The sequence below is a fragment of the Antennarius striatus genome, chromosome 16 (assembly GCF_040054535.1).
Source record: "Antennarius striatus isolate MH-2024 chromosome 16, ASM4005453v1, whole genome shotgun sequence".
Classification (NCBI taxonomy): domain Eukaryota; kingdom Metazoa; phylum Chordata; class Actinopteri; order Lophiiformes; family Antennariidae; genus Antennarius; species Antennarius striatus.
The window spans coordinates 1417211-1433406 of NC_090791.1; the positions used below are offsets into that span (position 1 = coordinate 1417211).

General features: G+C 46.4%; 1 protein-coding gene across 1 annotated transcript in view; it reads right to left on the reverse strand.

Annotated features, from left to right (window-relative positions):
* Positions 1-552: 552 nt before the first annotated feature.
* stx1b (syntaxin 1B) overlaps positions 553-16196 on the reverse strand; it is a 28078-nt gene continuing 12434 nt past the window's right edge. Inside the window, exons 3-10 of the mRNA XM_068337639.1 lie at positions 16008-16107; positions 12976-13050; positions 10479-10552; positions 10276-10384; positions 9316-9389; positions 8081-8218; positions 7898-8008; positions 553-7811 (exon numbers count right to left, since the gene is read on the reverse strand). Coding sequence (XP_068193740.1) covers positions 7731-7811; positions 7898-8008; positions 8081-8218; positions 9316-9389; positions 10276-10384; positions 10479-10552; positions 12976-13050; positions 16008-16107 — 762 coding nt within the window. The 3' untranslated portion in view covers positions 553-7730. The remainder of the gene's footprint in view (positions 7812-7897; positions 8009-8080; positions 8219-9315; positions 9390-10275; positions 10385-10478; positions 10553-12975; positions 13051-16007; positions 16108-16196) is intronic.

Consider the following 16196-nt stretch of genomic DNA (forward strand, 5'->3'; position numbering starts at 1 on the left):
CTAGCAGCTCCAATAGTGATCAGAATGTAATCCATTGTGAAAACGTTGCACCGTTGTTCGCCTCGACGCACAGACGTGGATTTGGTGCCATCGCAGAACTTCTTGTACGTTAGCATTGCTGCTAGCGCTGTTGCTAACATGAGGGTAATGGCGACGCTGCAGCCAAAAGGAGATAAAAAAAAAGACACCAATCAATAAGGAGGGGGGAGTCGACAGGCGTACACTGAACGATCCTTTTCTTTATTCATTTTTTGTTATCATTTCAATATTTGTCTGTCAGGGTTTGTTTTTTTTTAAAGTTTTTATTTTAAATTAAAATTTTGACACACTTATAAAAGACAGCATCTGCATAGAGTTGTCATCTTAAAGATCCATGAAGGGGCGGGGGGGGGGGCGAGAGAGAAAGAAGGGGGTGGGGGGCAGAAATAGGGTAAAGGAAGGTGGGGGGGTAGAGGCAAATGGGTAAAGTAGAGGGGGGAGGGGGGAATACTGGCACGTCACATGAACTAAACAGAACAGCCAACAGCAGTACGAGAGTGGGGGGGGGAGGAAGGGGGGAGATAGGGGACGGGTGGAGAGGGGGTGGGGGGACAGATCGCTTTTACATTACGCTACGCACACATACATACACACAAAATAAACGGGACACAAGTTGCATTTCCGGTCAAAGTTGCGCGCGATGAGCCGACGCTGTCCTTTCCGTCGCTAACCGTTGACGTATTTTCTGGCTTCCTGTCTCCCACCTGCCCCCCTCCCTTGAGACAGCTTCCGGCTCCAATATAGGGGTAGGGGGACGGGGGGTTGAAAGTTGCGTTCGATTTCCGCAGGAGGTCTGAGGTCGCCGGTCGGGCCGCGACGCCTCTGCATGATAAAGAAAGCCCTTGTTTCTCTTTATATTGCGCTCTGATAGCGTAGGCCCGTGTGAGGCTGGGGGGTCGTGGGGGGGGGGGGCCCGACATGAGGTGGCAACTCCGGGGACAACCGCAGTCCGCTAAAGTCTTCGAAGGCATGAAGCTCCTCCTCGCTAACCTGAGCTACTTTTTTAGAAGTCTGACCGTTTGTTTGTCGGTTAAAAAAAACTCCAAATTTCCGTTTTGTGACCTTTGAGCGCCTCGACGCGATTTTTTGAGGAAAAAAAATAATTAAAAAAATCGACGCTAAGACCTCCTGCGGGGAGCGGATGGCAACGAAACGATGGAAGACTGCGGCGGTGTTTTTGAGGTACGTCGGAAACGCGAGACGTGATTTTCCAGCGGCGTTTTGAAGCTAGCGATCTCACCCCGTCTCTCCAGGGTCCGGCTAACGTTAGCCCAAATATGCTAATGGAAATCAGGTCTTTGCGTGATTCCATCCACGGACCCAGATTTTTTTTTCTCACAACGTGGGGTTACGATATTTAGTGCTAACAAACTGTTAGCAGGCTATTCAGGATCTACACTGTTTTAGCAGAATAATTTGGCTAGCTAGCAGTGGGCGAGCGACATAAAGTGAGACAGAGAGAGAGAGAGAGAGAGAAACCCGCTAACAGGGCTTCCAACGTATTCAGGGGGGTATGGCCTGGAAAGCCCTGGAGGCGGAGTTAATTTTCCTAATATGGAGGGAAGCACTTTCATCAGAGGGGCCAGTGGGTGGAGCCTCTGGAACCGGGGTGATGAACGGAGGCGTGGTCTATCTTTTCATGTCTGTCTCGACGGATTCAGACAGAAACGGCGACACCTGAGCGACCAGAAGGTAGAGCAGTGCATCATGGGAGAGGGGCATGTCCTACTACGAGACGGTCATACGTTGGACGGGCTGGTGTCGGAGGCGAGCGTGGCGGACGAGGACACTGGAGGCTACGGTCTCTCTATCTCTCTGTCGGAATAAAAGAAGGCGGGGCAGGGGGGCGGGGCGAAGGCGGGGACCGGAGATGTTAATGAAGGTGTCGAAAAAGGACAGCGGTCGAGCTGCTAGTCAACTTTGACAGGAATAGATATCTCAGTAGATTTATACATAGACATGCAAGTCATTTTTTCTCTCTTTGAAGTTATTTACAATAATTACAGAACACAAAGAATCCAGTTTCAGTTTGACAAAATTGCGAGCATTCAATATTACTATTATTATTTATGATAACATAACTCCGTTTGTACGTCTTTAAATCATTGCTATTATAGAATCGTCGTCTCCCTCTTTGAAAGCTTTGATGTCTGATCGCTTTGTGTGAAGCCTTTGTTTCCTTCTGGGTTTTTGCAAATGTTTTTACTGCATTTTGTTATTTATGGTAATAATAATAACAATAATAATAATAATAATAATAATAATGATAATAAGTGCCTTTCGTACTTCCTATCGACCATGTGGTCTATTTTCAAGTCCCTCCCCCTGACTCATCCCACCCCTCCCGTTAGGGCAAAAAACACTGATACAAACCAAAATACTGTTAGTTATGATGAAGGTCATGTGGGCGGAGCTTCACACAGAACATCAAAAACAACCATGATAAAATAACGCGACAGCAAATCGAAGCCACGACGAAATGAAATGCGGGCGTCATCTGGCGCGGGGCGCCAAAAGCGTTTTGGTTTTTGAAACTAGTTTCAGGAAGACAAAAATCATCGCAGAGGATTTCAACCAATCAGAGGAACTTCTTTGAACTTGGCGTCTGTTGTTGAGATATTTGGAAGACAGACGCCATCGATTTACGGAGCTAATACTTAAATTACTCACACACGAGTCGTGTAATCAGTACGCCAGTCACGCTAGGCTAATGCTAAGTTGATCTTTTGGGTCTTGGTGTTGATCCTAAACCCTCTGGATGATTTTGTTCTGGTGACGCCCCGCGCTGATGACACCAGACAACAGAAGGGCGTGGCTTCACGCACAAGCAGACGTTACACAAACGCGTTGGTGTTTTTTAGCCCAATGTGTGTGACTTCGGTTGACAAGGCTGCAGGAAACACACGCAGGAAAATGCTTACTGTAGGTTTACTGTAGCTAGCTTGCGCTCAAAACGCTATTAGGCTTTTTTTCTGTGCTAGTGCACTAGCACATCCGACTGACGGAGACCAGCATGAGTCAGCTTAATTTGAATCAACGCCGAATTAAAGATAAATAGGTCTAAAGAAATTTTTTAATATTAGCTGACTAATCTTTAGTAGGACTAAACTAGCTAAAGAGCTAACAACTTAGCTGATTAGCATAGTAGCCTTAACTTTTTATGAATCTCCTTCTCTTTCCATTTTTTTTGCGTGAAGCGTTTGGCTAAGCTAACGAGTCCAGCTAGTAATCGTATAGCGACACCGTAGCCATGACAATCATGACTACGAAGCTTTTTTTTTTGATAGCATAATTCACCTGAGCTGTTATCTTTGTTAACATCTGCACGGCTAAAATATGAGCTACTTGAGAAACGCTAGCTAGCTAGCCAAACCTGCCGGGAAGCATGGATCCTGTGGTGTGAACACGAAAATGAGAAAAATGACACTAAAGTAACGTGATTTCACAAAACTGGATGGGAAAAAGCACCACCAGGGCCTCCGTGTTCGCTAACATACAGGTTAACAGGAAGTGGGCGTGGAGGCGACATCTTTGTTGTGACGTGAGCTAGCCTGTGGCTATCTTTGTTGGTTTGATTGGCAGACAGACCAACATGCAGTGAGGGCTGGTGGTGGGCAGGGGGGGCTGTTGAGTTTTCTTCTTATCGTCGTGTAAACTTGACTTGCATTGTGCTCTTTCATATTAGTGGCGAACATTTTGAGAACACATGAGGGGAGGGGGCGAAAAAAGAAAACGCTTTGGCTTGAATTCTACTAAATAACAGTGATCATGGTGTTTTTCGTAAATATGTCTTATCTCTCCCCCCCCGCCTTCCCCTCCCCCCAACACTCGCAATTTTTTAAGTTGTAAAAAAACCCACAAAAAACGGAGAACAAACGGTTGCAACCCGTGGACCTGCGATCGGATGCTTCGCACATCGAGAGAAAGTCGTGCTGCTCCAACACAAAAGCACACATTCACGCATTTATTCACCAATCGTGATTCACTGAAGAGGAAGGGACGCATGCTGCACACACACGCACACACACACACACACACACACACACACACACAAACACACACGCAAGGCCGGGTTGGACGATTATTAACATCTGTGGTGACAATTCCAATCACAAAGACGACAACTGCAAACAAACGGAGACCCGCGGTTCAAACTGTCGCCGCCACCTAGCAGGAGGTTCGGAGGTCGGGGGAGGGGGAGGTTAGCAAACTTTCACAGGATAAACATTTCCACCTTAAAAAAATCCAAATACAAAGAAAGTCACCAAACGTAGGACGTGTTTCATTTAACGGCCACTTGTGTTTGATAAAGAAAAGACGGTTTAAGCGGGGGGCTATTAGCGTAGTTAGCTAACATGCTAACTGAAGTCTGATGAGCGGTAAAGTGCACGACATGGAGGACAGGTTGAGGGTGGGGCACAGAAAACACCATCATGCAAACTCCACAACGCTTTTGCATGCCTTTTTATTATTATTATCATTATCATTATTACACACAATGGGATGGGCGGGGTCTGCCGGGGAAAGGAAGGGGCGGACCCCCGATCCTCAACATCGTCTTTTTGTACGACTAAAAACACAAACGGGGTCAAAGGGAAGACTAAACGACGGACGGAGGAGCGAACACCCGGACAAACGCGCTAACCACCAGATTTATGGACGCCTACGTTTGTCCGCGTTTCCGTTCCCAACGGCAACGTTTGATTGGACGGCCGCCGGACAGGAACAAGAACTTTACAGAAAACACACACACATACGGCAAAGTAACGTCAGTGTGAACAAGCTGGCTGGTGCTACGACGGCATCCTCACATCGCCGATACACGTCTGACCGCCTGACCGCTGCAAGACGACCGCCACGACCGCGACGTCACCGAGACAACCACGGGGATTATGGGATTGATATGAAATTGTGTGGGCCGTAGTTGGTGAACGATGTGCTGTGGCTCCATCAGAGCCAACAAAGACACCAAATCAAATCAACTGATGACTGGAGACGGCGCTAAATGGTTCTGAAGCGACTGACGACGCGATCGAACAAACGTCCATCGGGGTTCGGCGTCGTTGCTAAGCTTTGGTGAACACACAAGTTTTGGTTTTGGGAAGAATAAAAAAAAAACCAACCACCTCCACTTAGCTTAAAACCTGAGGCTAGAAGTCCTCGCCCTTTATTTTATCTAGTGACTACACAGTATTGCCACAACTACAGCTAATGATGCTAACAGCGGTAACGCTGAAGAAAATACGTTAAAAAGCAACGACAACTCCGAAGGTACCCAAGAAAAACCACCGTACTCTTGTGTTGAAATCGTTGGCCGCTCCGGCTTCTATTGTTTGCTAACAATACTTGTCAAACATGATGCTAGCTTGCTGTTTTAAAGCGTGGCTTTCCAGAACAGTAGAGTTGCAGAGCGACTTTGATGTCTTTTTTTTTCCAAAGAACTTTTTCTTGCTTGAACTCCAGAAGCAAATTTGCGACTCAACAGCCCCAAAACTAGAGGCAGAATCTTGACACTGTTAGCCAACATGCTAACACATTTTTCGTCCAAAATAACCCAAGAAAACACTTAAACAAACCGACTTTATTGCTTTGACACCAAGAATAGTGTAGACGGATGAGGAGTTTTTGCTACTCGTCGTGGTCGTTGGTGATTGTGCGAGCGTAGGCCTCAACAGAGGAAGAGCCTCTGAATCACAGAGCCTTTACACAAACGTTACACAACCTAAAGCCACAATACTGACTTCAACACACTCGTGTGTCCAGTTTGGGGGTAACACCCACTTTTTTAAACAGTAACATAACCATGCATGTACAACATTTAGCCTCGAAATGTACAATAAAGTAGCCGATCTGGAGCGCGTTGGGGTTAGCACTAAGACAGACTTCTCATTTCCTGTCAGGACTTTGGGGAAAAAAAGTCGTCAAGTGAAAGTCAATCTGTGTAGCAGTACTGTTAATGCTAATTCTAATGCTAATGCAATCTGATTAAAAATGGTAAGTAAGCAAGTTAACCTAGCTAGCTAGCTGGCTGGCACGGCGTCTATCTCCGATGTCAAGAAGGAACATTAACACACATTCATTCCCTCCCCAACACTGATCCGGACGCGCAAAATGTTCGTTAAAAACTGCAGAAAACTCCGATAATTAGCTTCAACACAATCTAACCCTAATACAAGCTAACGCTATAGCATGCTAACACTAGCACTGGCATGATATGTAACATAGGCAAGTTAAAGGTCTATATGTTTGAGGGGGGGGGGTGAAACATTAAATGCTAATGAGGTGTTCATGCGTGTGCTATGCTGTAAATGTGTGTGTCACATGTTCCAACTTCCATGGAGAAAACTGACCAATAGGAGTGGACTCTCCTGTTTAATAGCACCTGTGCAACTAAAAGGAGGGGGTGGGGGGGGCAGGGTCAATCCATTAACTGATGTCAGGCCGATACATCACAGGACACGTCACGCACACACGGAAACAGCATCACCACGGTAACAACGAAGCAACAAACGTTCCCGAACTGAAACAAAAACAACAACAAAAAAACGCAACAACAGCACCACAACACTCAGGTAACCAGGGCAACCAGCGTCTTCTGATTGTTGTCAAGCCAGTTTGTTCATTTTATTTTTAAATTACTTCACTTCCTTTACGTTTTAATGCGTTCCCTTAATTTTTAAAAAATCTTTCGGAGGAGCAGTGGCGACAGTTCGGAGATGACACCTCTCGATGCTCATTGGTTACCTCGGATGGAGGAGGTGGGACAAGTCGTCTAATCTAAACTGCATAGAAAGACTGCCCCTCCCTCCAGCTTGCTTTAGCCCCTCCCCTCCCTTCCTTCAGCTCCACCTTTCTGACCAAATTTAGTAGGAAACCAGAGACTCCTCCCCCCCGCTCTTTGGTTGGACAGGTGTGACAAGGAGGGGAGACCGTTGTCATGGAAACCTGCCATATTGAAATGACACCCCCTCCCATAAATGTTTTTCCAACCAATGTATGAAATAAAAACCTTTCTCCTGGTTTTTATAAGTGGGGTGTTTGGAAGGCGGGGCTTCGCCCATCGGAGATACTCCATAGGCCGGCTGAGGTGAGTGGGAGGAGCGAGCAACCAATCAAAGCTAGCTGGTCAAAAGGGGCGACGGCCCCTCCCTCCCAGAAACACGGGGGTGTTGATCCTGCAGGACGACGCTCCGGAGGACGGAATAATCCGGGACGCGTTCTGGATTATTCCAGAACCAAACAACCAATCAACAGCTGGGGGGGGCGTGTCCTGCAGGACTCGGTCACCATCGCTGTCCTGAGACGCTCAAAACACAAAAAAAAAAAACAACAAACAGAAAAAAAGGCAAAACCAACGAAGAAGAAAAAGTGATTATTATGGGATGGTAGTTGTTGCTTCATGTGTTCATGTACATCAGTAATAAATACGTTTACTGGTAAATGTTTACGTCAGCTACTCTCTGATGGCGTGTTGTTGTTTTTTTGTGGTTGTTTTTCGAGCCCCACCCACCCCGCGGCGTTTCCTCTTATCTGTGATCTGATTGGTTCCCTTCCTAGTTGATTAGTTATCTGTCTTGCATTTTGTGTTTCAAGTTTTTATGTTGTCGTCGTTGGTGTTTTCTTTTTTTCTCTGCTGGCGGTCGGACGGACGGTCGGTCGGTGTCGGTCAACGCAGCGACAGGAGGCGGAGCTTAGAAGCCCAGCGTGCCGCCGATGGTCGACGCCAGGACCACGCCCAGAATAACGCAGCAGATGATGATCATGATCTTCTTCTGCATGGGGGGGCGATAGGAGAGATGCAGTTTACAAATCTGTCCTCCTGCAATGCATTCTGGGAGCTGTAGTTCTGCAGGCGTACCTTGCGGGCCTGGCTCTGGTATTTGACGGCCTTCTTGGTGTCGGAGACGGCTCGCTCCACGTAGTCGACAGAGTGTTCCACGTTGTACTCAATTCTGTCAATCATCTCTCCCTGAAAGGTCAGAGGTCAAGGCGTGACGCTCGAGCACACACACACGCGTGTCCCGCTGCGCATCACACACACCTGGCTTTCCACGAGCATCGCCATGTCGACGAACATGTCGTGCAGCTCGCGGATGCTGTTTTCCAGCTTGATGATCTCGGTGTGTCGGGTCTCGATCTCGTTCAGGGCCTGTTTGGTCATCTGGGAGTCCATCTTGATCTGAAGACCAGAAAAATGGGCTTAAGAAGGAAAAACAGTCACATAAAGCTAAATATATACAGTGTATATATAAATATATACACACACACAAACATTTATACATAAGTAAACCTCGTCTTCCGTCGTTCCAGGAGACGTAAGTAAAAAAAACCATTCCGATTTCTGTGCTAAACTTTATTAATGAATGTATTTTAATAATATTAGTTATATGAATCAATTGTAATTTAAAAAATGTAATTTTAGATTTTAATATAGTTCAGAAAAAATGTGTCCGTCTCGTCTTCAGCTGCTTTTTCCTCATTGTGGGTCAGGGGGGGTTGCTACAGGCTAATAATATATTTCATGTTTTTATTCTGATTTATTATACAGTAACATGATATTATGTATTTTTAACGGTTTAATAATGATTTTAAAATTTTTGTATTTGTGGAATAAAATGACGTAAACTTTTTATTTTTCCGTTTATCTTTTTCGAAAACCGACGGGGCTCCAAACACCGTGAGCTGAGGTTTACCTGTATCTTTAACTATATTTATTGATCAGTTTGTCTCGTCTCATCCGATTGGCTGGACTGTCTTTGTAGGGCGGAGCCTATAACAGAACAACCCTTTCGTACCCGGATGGGAAGGACAAGTATTGCCTGCATAAATGTGCTTTTATTTTGAAGGTCAGCCCAACCACTTACCTGCTCCCAGAGTAACTTCAGCTTTATTGTCTGGGTTCTGTTGGTTGACATCTATTGGTCAATGGACTGTGACATCACAGGTGGGCGTGGCTTCTGATTTTCAACTACGTGTTAAGTGTTCATGCCACAGCTGAGGTCACATGACTGGCGAATCATGTGACCTCACCATCAATGACCAGTGTGAATGTGAGCTTTTATTTTGAAGGAGCGAATGACAACATGGGGTGACTCCGTCAAAATAAGAGCACCTCAGTGCAGCGTCTGGCACGTCGTTCCCGCCGTCACGTGACAGCGGCCATATTCACTTGATGTTTCAGCGCACCTTGTCGCCATTCCCCATCCCCACAGTTACCGGGGGACGTTATGGGATGCAGAATGGCTCAGGCAGAAGAGACCGCGGTGCGGTGCTTACATCATCGGTGAAGATGGCCAGCTTGCCACTCTCCAACATGTCCTCTAGCTCCTCGTTGGTGGTGGTTCTGCCAGCTGCAGGAAGAAGAGAGAGGAGGTCAGAACACTGGGGGGGTCGCAGGGTCATCACGGGGTCACAGGGTTACCACGGGGTTAGACGGTACTGTAGTTCTACTGTAGTGCTGTTGTAGTCCTGCTGTAGTCCTACTGTATTCCCACTGTAGTCCTGTTGTAGTTTAATTGTAGTCCTACTGTAGTCCTGCTGTAGACCTACTGTAGTCCTGTTGTAGTTTGGTTGTAGTCCTACCTTCGTCCTACCTTCGTCCTACTGTGGTCCTACTGTAGTCATGTCGTAGTTCTACTGTAGTTTTATTGTAGTCCTACTGTAGTCCTGGTGTAGTTTGGTTGTAGTCCTACTGTAGTCTTACTGTAGTCCTGCTGTAGTCCTACTGTAGACCTACTGTAGTCCTGTCGTAGTTTGGTTGTAGTCCTGCTGTAGTTCTGTTGTAGCCCTGTAGTCCGGTTGCAGTCCTGTTGTGTCCTACTGTAGTCGTACTGTGGTCCTACTGTAGTCCTGTTGTAGTCCTACTGTAGTTTTATTGTAGTTGTACTGTAGTCCTGCTGTAGTCGTACTGTAGTCTCGCTGTAGTCCTACTGTAGTCCAGTTGTAGTCTGACTGAAGTTCTACTGTAGTCCTGCTGTAGTCCAGTTGTAGTCCTTTTGTAGTCCTTTTGTAGTCCTTTTGTAGTCCTTTTGTAGTCCTATTGTAGTTTGGCTGTACTCCTACTGTAGTTCTACTGTAGTTCTGTTGTAGTTCTGTTGTAGTCTTAATGCAGTCCTGCTTTAGTCCTACTGTAGTCTGGTTGTAGTACTTTTGTAGTCCTACTGTAGTCTGAATGTAGTCCTACTATAGTCCTGCTGTAGTCCTACTGTAGTCCTATTGTGGTCCTGTTGTACTCACTGATCTCCAGCTGTCTCTGGATGCGGTCCTTGCAGCGGTCGCGGTACTTTGACTGCGTGGTGTTGTATTCAGTCATCACCTCCACAAACTTACGCGACAGCGTCGAGTGCTGTGGACGCCAGACGACACGTCAGCAGCCAATCACAGAGCGGCACCGCAGGTCACATGTCAGCGTGACACAGGTAACGGGACAGGAGGCTCACCTGTGTCTTACGGATCCGGAGGTCCGCCGATGATCTGTTGAGACCCTCCTCCTGCTCGATGCTCTGCTCGATTGCTGCGGAGCACACACACACACACACACACACACACACACACACACACACACACACACACACACACACACACACACACACACACACACACAGAGTTAAAGGTCTGCAATGTTTCTCCTCCTCCTGGTCCTCAGGTGTCCCGTTACCTGGACAACCTGAATGATGTCATCAGACTCCACCCTTGAACATGTGTTCCAGTATCCATGACAACAAGTGCTGTGCAGATCAGCTGATGATATCACCGCACACCTGACCCACCTGTCAACAGCTCATTCACGTTTCCATAAGGTAACGCCCCCTGACCTTCAATCGTCCAATCACATTAGACACATTAGGGCGGAGCTTTACTGGACGTTACCGGTCCTGACCTCCGCTACTTGTGTCCCGGTCTTTTAATCTTTTCATGTTGTTTCATCCGTTTATGTTGTAAATATTTGACAAACCATCAGACTGGTGGGACGTCCCTCACGTATCCCATAATTCCATTTTCTCATCATTTTTTCATCAGCCTCATTTATCATCATCCTCTACACCAGGAACCTCATCTCATTACATTATTAGAACATCCATATGATGGGCGTGGTCACATCTGTTTTTTGCGTCCTATTGGTTGCAAGACTGTTTCACTGCGTGAACCTGGACTATTGTGTCTGTAGTTGTCGGTTCAGGGGAGAGTTAAATTACTGGACTTCTGACCCCAGGCTGGATCAAATCTATGCTGGAGGGAGAGGTGCATTGTGGGTGATGTAGGCAGGGTGTGAAGGAAACTGAAGGACGTAGCTGCAATGAGACCAGCTGCCTCTAGAGGGCGCCAGCTTCGCTTCAGCGCTTCAGGTGAGAGCAAAGCATCACATCTGATGATAAAGAGTGTGTGTGTGTGGGTGTGTGTGTGCATGTGTGTGTGTGTGTGTTTGGGTACCATGGTAACTGGCCACAGGTCTGCCCTGGTGTCATGTGACGTGATGTTGTTTCATCTCCAGCCACTGATGACATGAAATGGTTATATAATATTTTCCACTGTGTGTGTGTGTGTTAGTGTGTGTGTGTGTTAGTGTGTGTCTCTCCCCTGGATCCTCGATGACTCAGCAAGATCACACATCCCTGACGGTGTGTGTGTGTGTTTTATCTTCTGAGCCTTACTTAAACATTAATAGAAATATTAAATTCTCTCTGACATGAACACCTGAGGTCACATGACCGGTCACACGGCCTCCCTGTTGACCAAAACACACCAGCAACAGAAGGGACCAGACCCCAAATGTGACAGTACGTGAGGGGGCGTGGCTGGATGGACCACACCTCGCTTTGGGCATGAAACCACGCCCACCAGTGTGTGACCCGGTCCAATCAGACGTGACGATGACTTTTCAAGAACATGAAGCTGCTGTCAGAGCGGTACAGTAGACCTGCAGTGTGTGTGTGTGTGTGTGTGTGTGTGTGTGTGTGTGTGTGTGTGTGTGTGTGTGTGTGTGTGTGTGTGTGTGTGTGTGTGTGTGTGTGTGAGAGAGAGAGAGAGACAGGACAATAACACTTAGGCCTTGTGGGGTTTCTAATTATAGCATCATCTCCACCATTCACTGCAAAACCTGTGTGTGTGTGTGTGTGTGTGTGTGTGTGTGTGTGTGTGTGTGTGTGTGTGTGTGTGTGTGTGTGTGTGTGTGTGTGTGTGTGTGTGTGTGTGTGTGTGTGTGTGTGTGTGTGTGTGTGTGTGTGTGTGTGTGGTCAAACCTCTGGCTGTTCACATTAAAACAGCGATGCCCTTGAACCTTCAGCATCAACCGACAGCGTGTGTGAGTGTGTGTGAGTGTGTGTGTGTGTGTGTGTGTGAGTGCGTGTGTGTGTGTGAGTGTGTGTGTGTGTGTACGTGTGTGTGTGTGAGTGTGTGTGTGTGTGTGTGTGAGTGTGTGTGTGTGTGTGTGTGTGTGTGTGTGTGAGTGTGTGTGTGTGTGTGTGTGTGTGTGAGTGTGTGTGTGTGTGTGTGTGTGTGTGTGTGTGTGTGTGTGTGTGTGTGTGATTTCCCTCTGATAAATCGTCGCCAGTGTTTCTGTTTATCTTCTTCTTCTGTGGTGAAGGTCGACTGGACATTCAAATGAACGACGGGAAACACGGCGGGTGGGCGGGGCTTGTCTGTTCACGGCGTCTCATACGTCATGTGTCGTGTCTCTAAGGGGCGGGGCTTATCATTATCAGCCGACGCCTCCAAGAATGACCATTAATAATAGATGGTCTTCCCATCCTCCCCTATCTGACCTTCATCTCGAGCCTTATCATCATCCTCACTGATGCTAGATGCTAACGCTACTAGTCGCTAAGATAGCAGGAGAAAAGTTTCATACACACACACACACACACACACATCGCTGACTCATCACGCCAGCTGAGCTGACTGCTGGAGACAAAGCGATGCTGATGTCGGCGGTCCTACCTTTTAATTTTGAACGAACTTTATTGGCTGTCTTCTTGATGTCAGCTGTGAGGTCCTCCAACTCCTGCTTGGTCTCTGCAGAGAAACAAATGCATTGTTAGCTGTTAGCTGGTTGACATGATTAGCGCCGCGCGACGCCGCTAAACGCTGCTAGCCAACGTTTCTGAGACGTCAGGTCGTCGTCATAGCGACACAAACATTTGGTTTACACAAATTCGGTTTATTTATCTTGCTAGCGCCTCAAGCTGGACACAGGTTGTGAAGGAGATAGCACCTGGTACAAACGCCGCCCTCCAGTGGACGGGAGGGTTTATGGCGTCAAGACTGGAGCTCACTGGATATCGTTTATAAATGGCTTCTTGTTTGTCGTTTTTGTAATTTTTTTGTTTTTTATTTTTTATTTTTGTGGATTCTATTAAATGAGTCGATCCCGCTCGAAAGCTGAAAACTGAACATGGCGGGAAAAATAATGGTCAGCAGAGAAGAAGAGAAGTCGCCGTTTGATAATGTGTCCTCAGAAACGGTAACATCTCATCATGTCAGCCATGTCGGAGAAGTGTGTGTGTGTGTGTGTGTGTGTGTGTGTGTGTGTGTGTGTGTGTGTGTGTGTGTGTGTGATGGCTGCAGCAGTACAGTCAGATTTATGAGTGCTGCAGTGCCGCTCGGCTGCTCGGTTCTACCTCTGACTCACGCTGTTCTCTGTCTGACCGCCTCACTTCCCTCTGCTAGCATATATTAGCATGTGATGCTAAAGCCAAACAATGAATAACGTGTATTTATTTAACTTTGGTCACGTTTCCCGTTGTTGTGTGGACAATAGAAGAGTTTTCAGCTTTCATTGATTTTGAATTGTCACAACTGAATGATTGTCTCAAATAAAGATAAAAAAAAACTGTTTCACCGCGTGAACCTGGACTGTTTCACTGTGTGAACCTGGACTGTTTCACTGTGTGAACCTGGACTGTTTCACTGCGTGAACCTGGACTGTTTCACTGTGTGAACCTGGACTGTTTCACTGTGTGAACCTGGACTGTTTCACCGCGTGAACCTGGACTGTTTCACTGCGTGAACCTGGACTATTTCACTGTGTGTCCCTGGAGTTAAACTGCTGGAGGGAGATCATTGCAGATGATTTCATCAACATGCTCATTGATGACTGCGATTGGCTGCATCTCTGGCCCCACCCACCACAGGTTTTCATTAGGATGATTATTTAACTCAATTCTGAATCTAATCTTTTACTTTTATTTTGAAACATCTCAATTTTCTTTTGTCATAAATTCCTGTATTTTCAAACTCCAACGAATTTATTATTAATAAAAAAAATCTGAGTTGGCTGCTGGTCAGATTCACTCCCTGGATTGACCAATCAGAGCAGGAGTTTGACCTACGATGTGAGGAAGAGTATCATCGCCTCTGTAGTTTGGCTCCCACTACAACTCCCATCATGCATTATTCAGGCAGAGACGCTGGGATGCCTTTTGTGTGGCGGTGAGATGGAGCTGACCTAGAACCGAGAGAGGAAGAAAGAAAGCGACGTGTTGTCACCAGAGGGAGGAGGAGTGTCGCCTCCGCTTAGCGTGACGCCATGTTTATCCGTCCCGTTCAGACGCCATGAGAACGTCACTACATCCCAGCTCATCCAATCAGAACGCTTCTGCTTAAAGCCAACAGCCAATCAGATCTCAGCGTCTCTTTAACGGTTAGAATACGTGGAATGACATAGATTTTTTGTCGTTGGACACTCACTTTAGCCGTTAGCATCCTGTTCAACCAGAGGAACGTGTTCAGGCAGCATGCAACAGACGATGAAGAGGACGAGGAAGATGAAAAGACAAAAAGGAGGGAAATCGAAAAAGGAAAGGATGGAAAAGAAAAACAGAAAAAAAACACATCATCATGCAGCGACAGAACAGACAACAAACATTAGCAGAGATGCTAATCAAACAGGAAGTGGCGAAAAGAAGTCAAAGACGCTAATGACACGTTTAACCTCTGAACCTGGATCCTGCTCTCTGATTGGTCGAGATTTTGAGCTCCTTTTGGTCTTTATATGAATGCAAACCAGTAATGCTAGCTGTAAGCCTTAGCTTAGCTTTTAGCGTTGTCTTAGGAAATGGAATAAATGCTAAAAAATGGCTCCAACTATCAGAGGTTGCTATGGTTACCTCTGCTAACGGACGTCAATTCAGCATTCCTATTGGTGCTGAGAATGTAAACAGGATAAAGACACGCCCCCTGGGTTCTAGTTCTACGCAGCAGTTGTCAGAACGGTTAGCAAAGCTAATGCTACTGTTAGCAACTACGGAAGCTAATGTGGCATCGACCTAATCTGTTAGCTACTAACTAAGTAGCGCACACCGCGGCGCTGCTTTAATTTAAATTAAAAGGTGAAGAAACAAAGGGGCGGGGCTTCAAGTGACGGATGTATTCCGTGTCCAATCAGAGCCTGAGGGGCCCCGGGGTCTGAGGCGGTTTTCAGCTTCTGACAGCTCGGACTCGTGGTGACACTGACTCCTTTCTGCTGAGTCACAGATTGGGTGGGGGGGAGGGAGGGGCAGAAATGCCTCGTTTACCCCGACATGTCAGGAAGAGGCGGCGGCGGCGGCGCCAAGCTCACACCAGCTTCCTGTTGATTCTTGATTGGTGGGAGGTTTGTCCGATGTTGACCGCACCTTGAACGCCAACGCGGATGCTAACCTTAAAGTTAGCGTTAGCCACCAGCTGTGACTCGCACACTTTAGCATGTTGGGCTAAACGCAGAGTTTTGTAACAAAGAGACGAGTAGAATAACAGTTATAGAAAATAATAATAATAATACCAATAATAATAATAATAATAATAATAATATATAATAATTATAATAATAATATCAATAATAATAATAAAATAATAATAATAATAATAATAATAATAAAATAATAATAATACCAATAATAATAACAATGATGACATGATAATAATAGAAAATAATCATAAATGATGATGATGATGATGATGATGATGATGATGATGATGACAACACGTCTTACTCTCGTCGGGGTTGGGCGCGGCCAGGATGGCGCTGTGTTGCTTCTTCACCTGCTCCACGTCCTCCGACAGCTTCTCTATACATCCTCTGATCTCCTCAACCTGAAACACACACACACACACACACACACCGCCGTGGTGATGTCATCGCCATGACAACGTCACAGTGACTCATGGAGGTCTGGACCAGA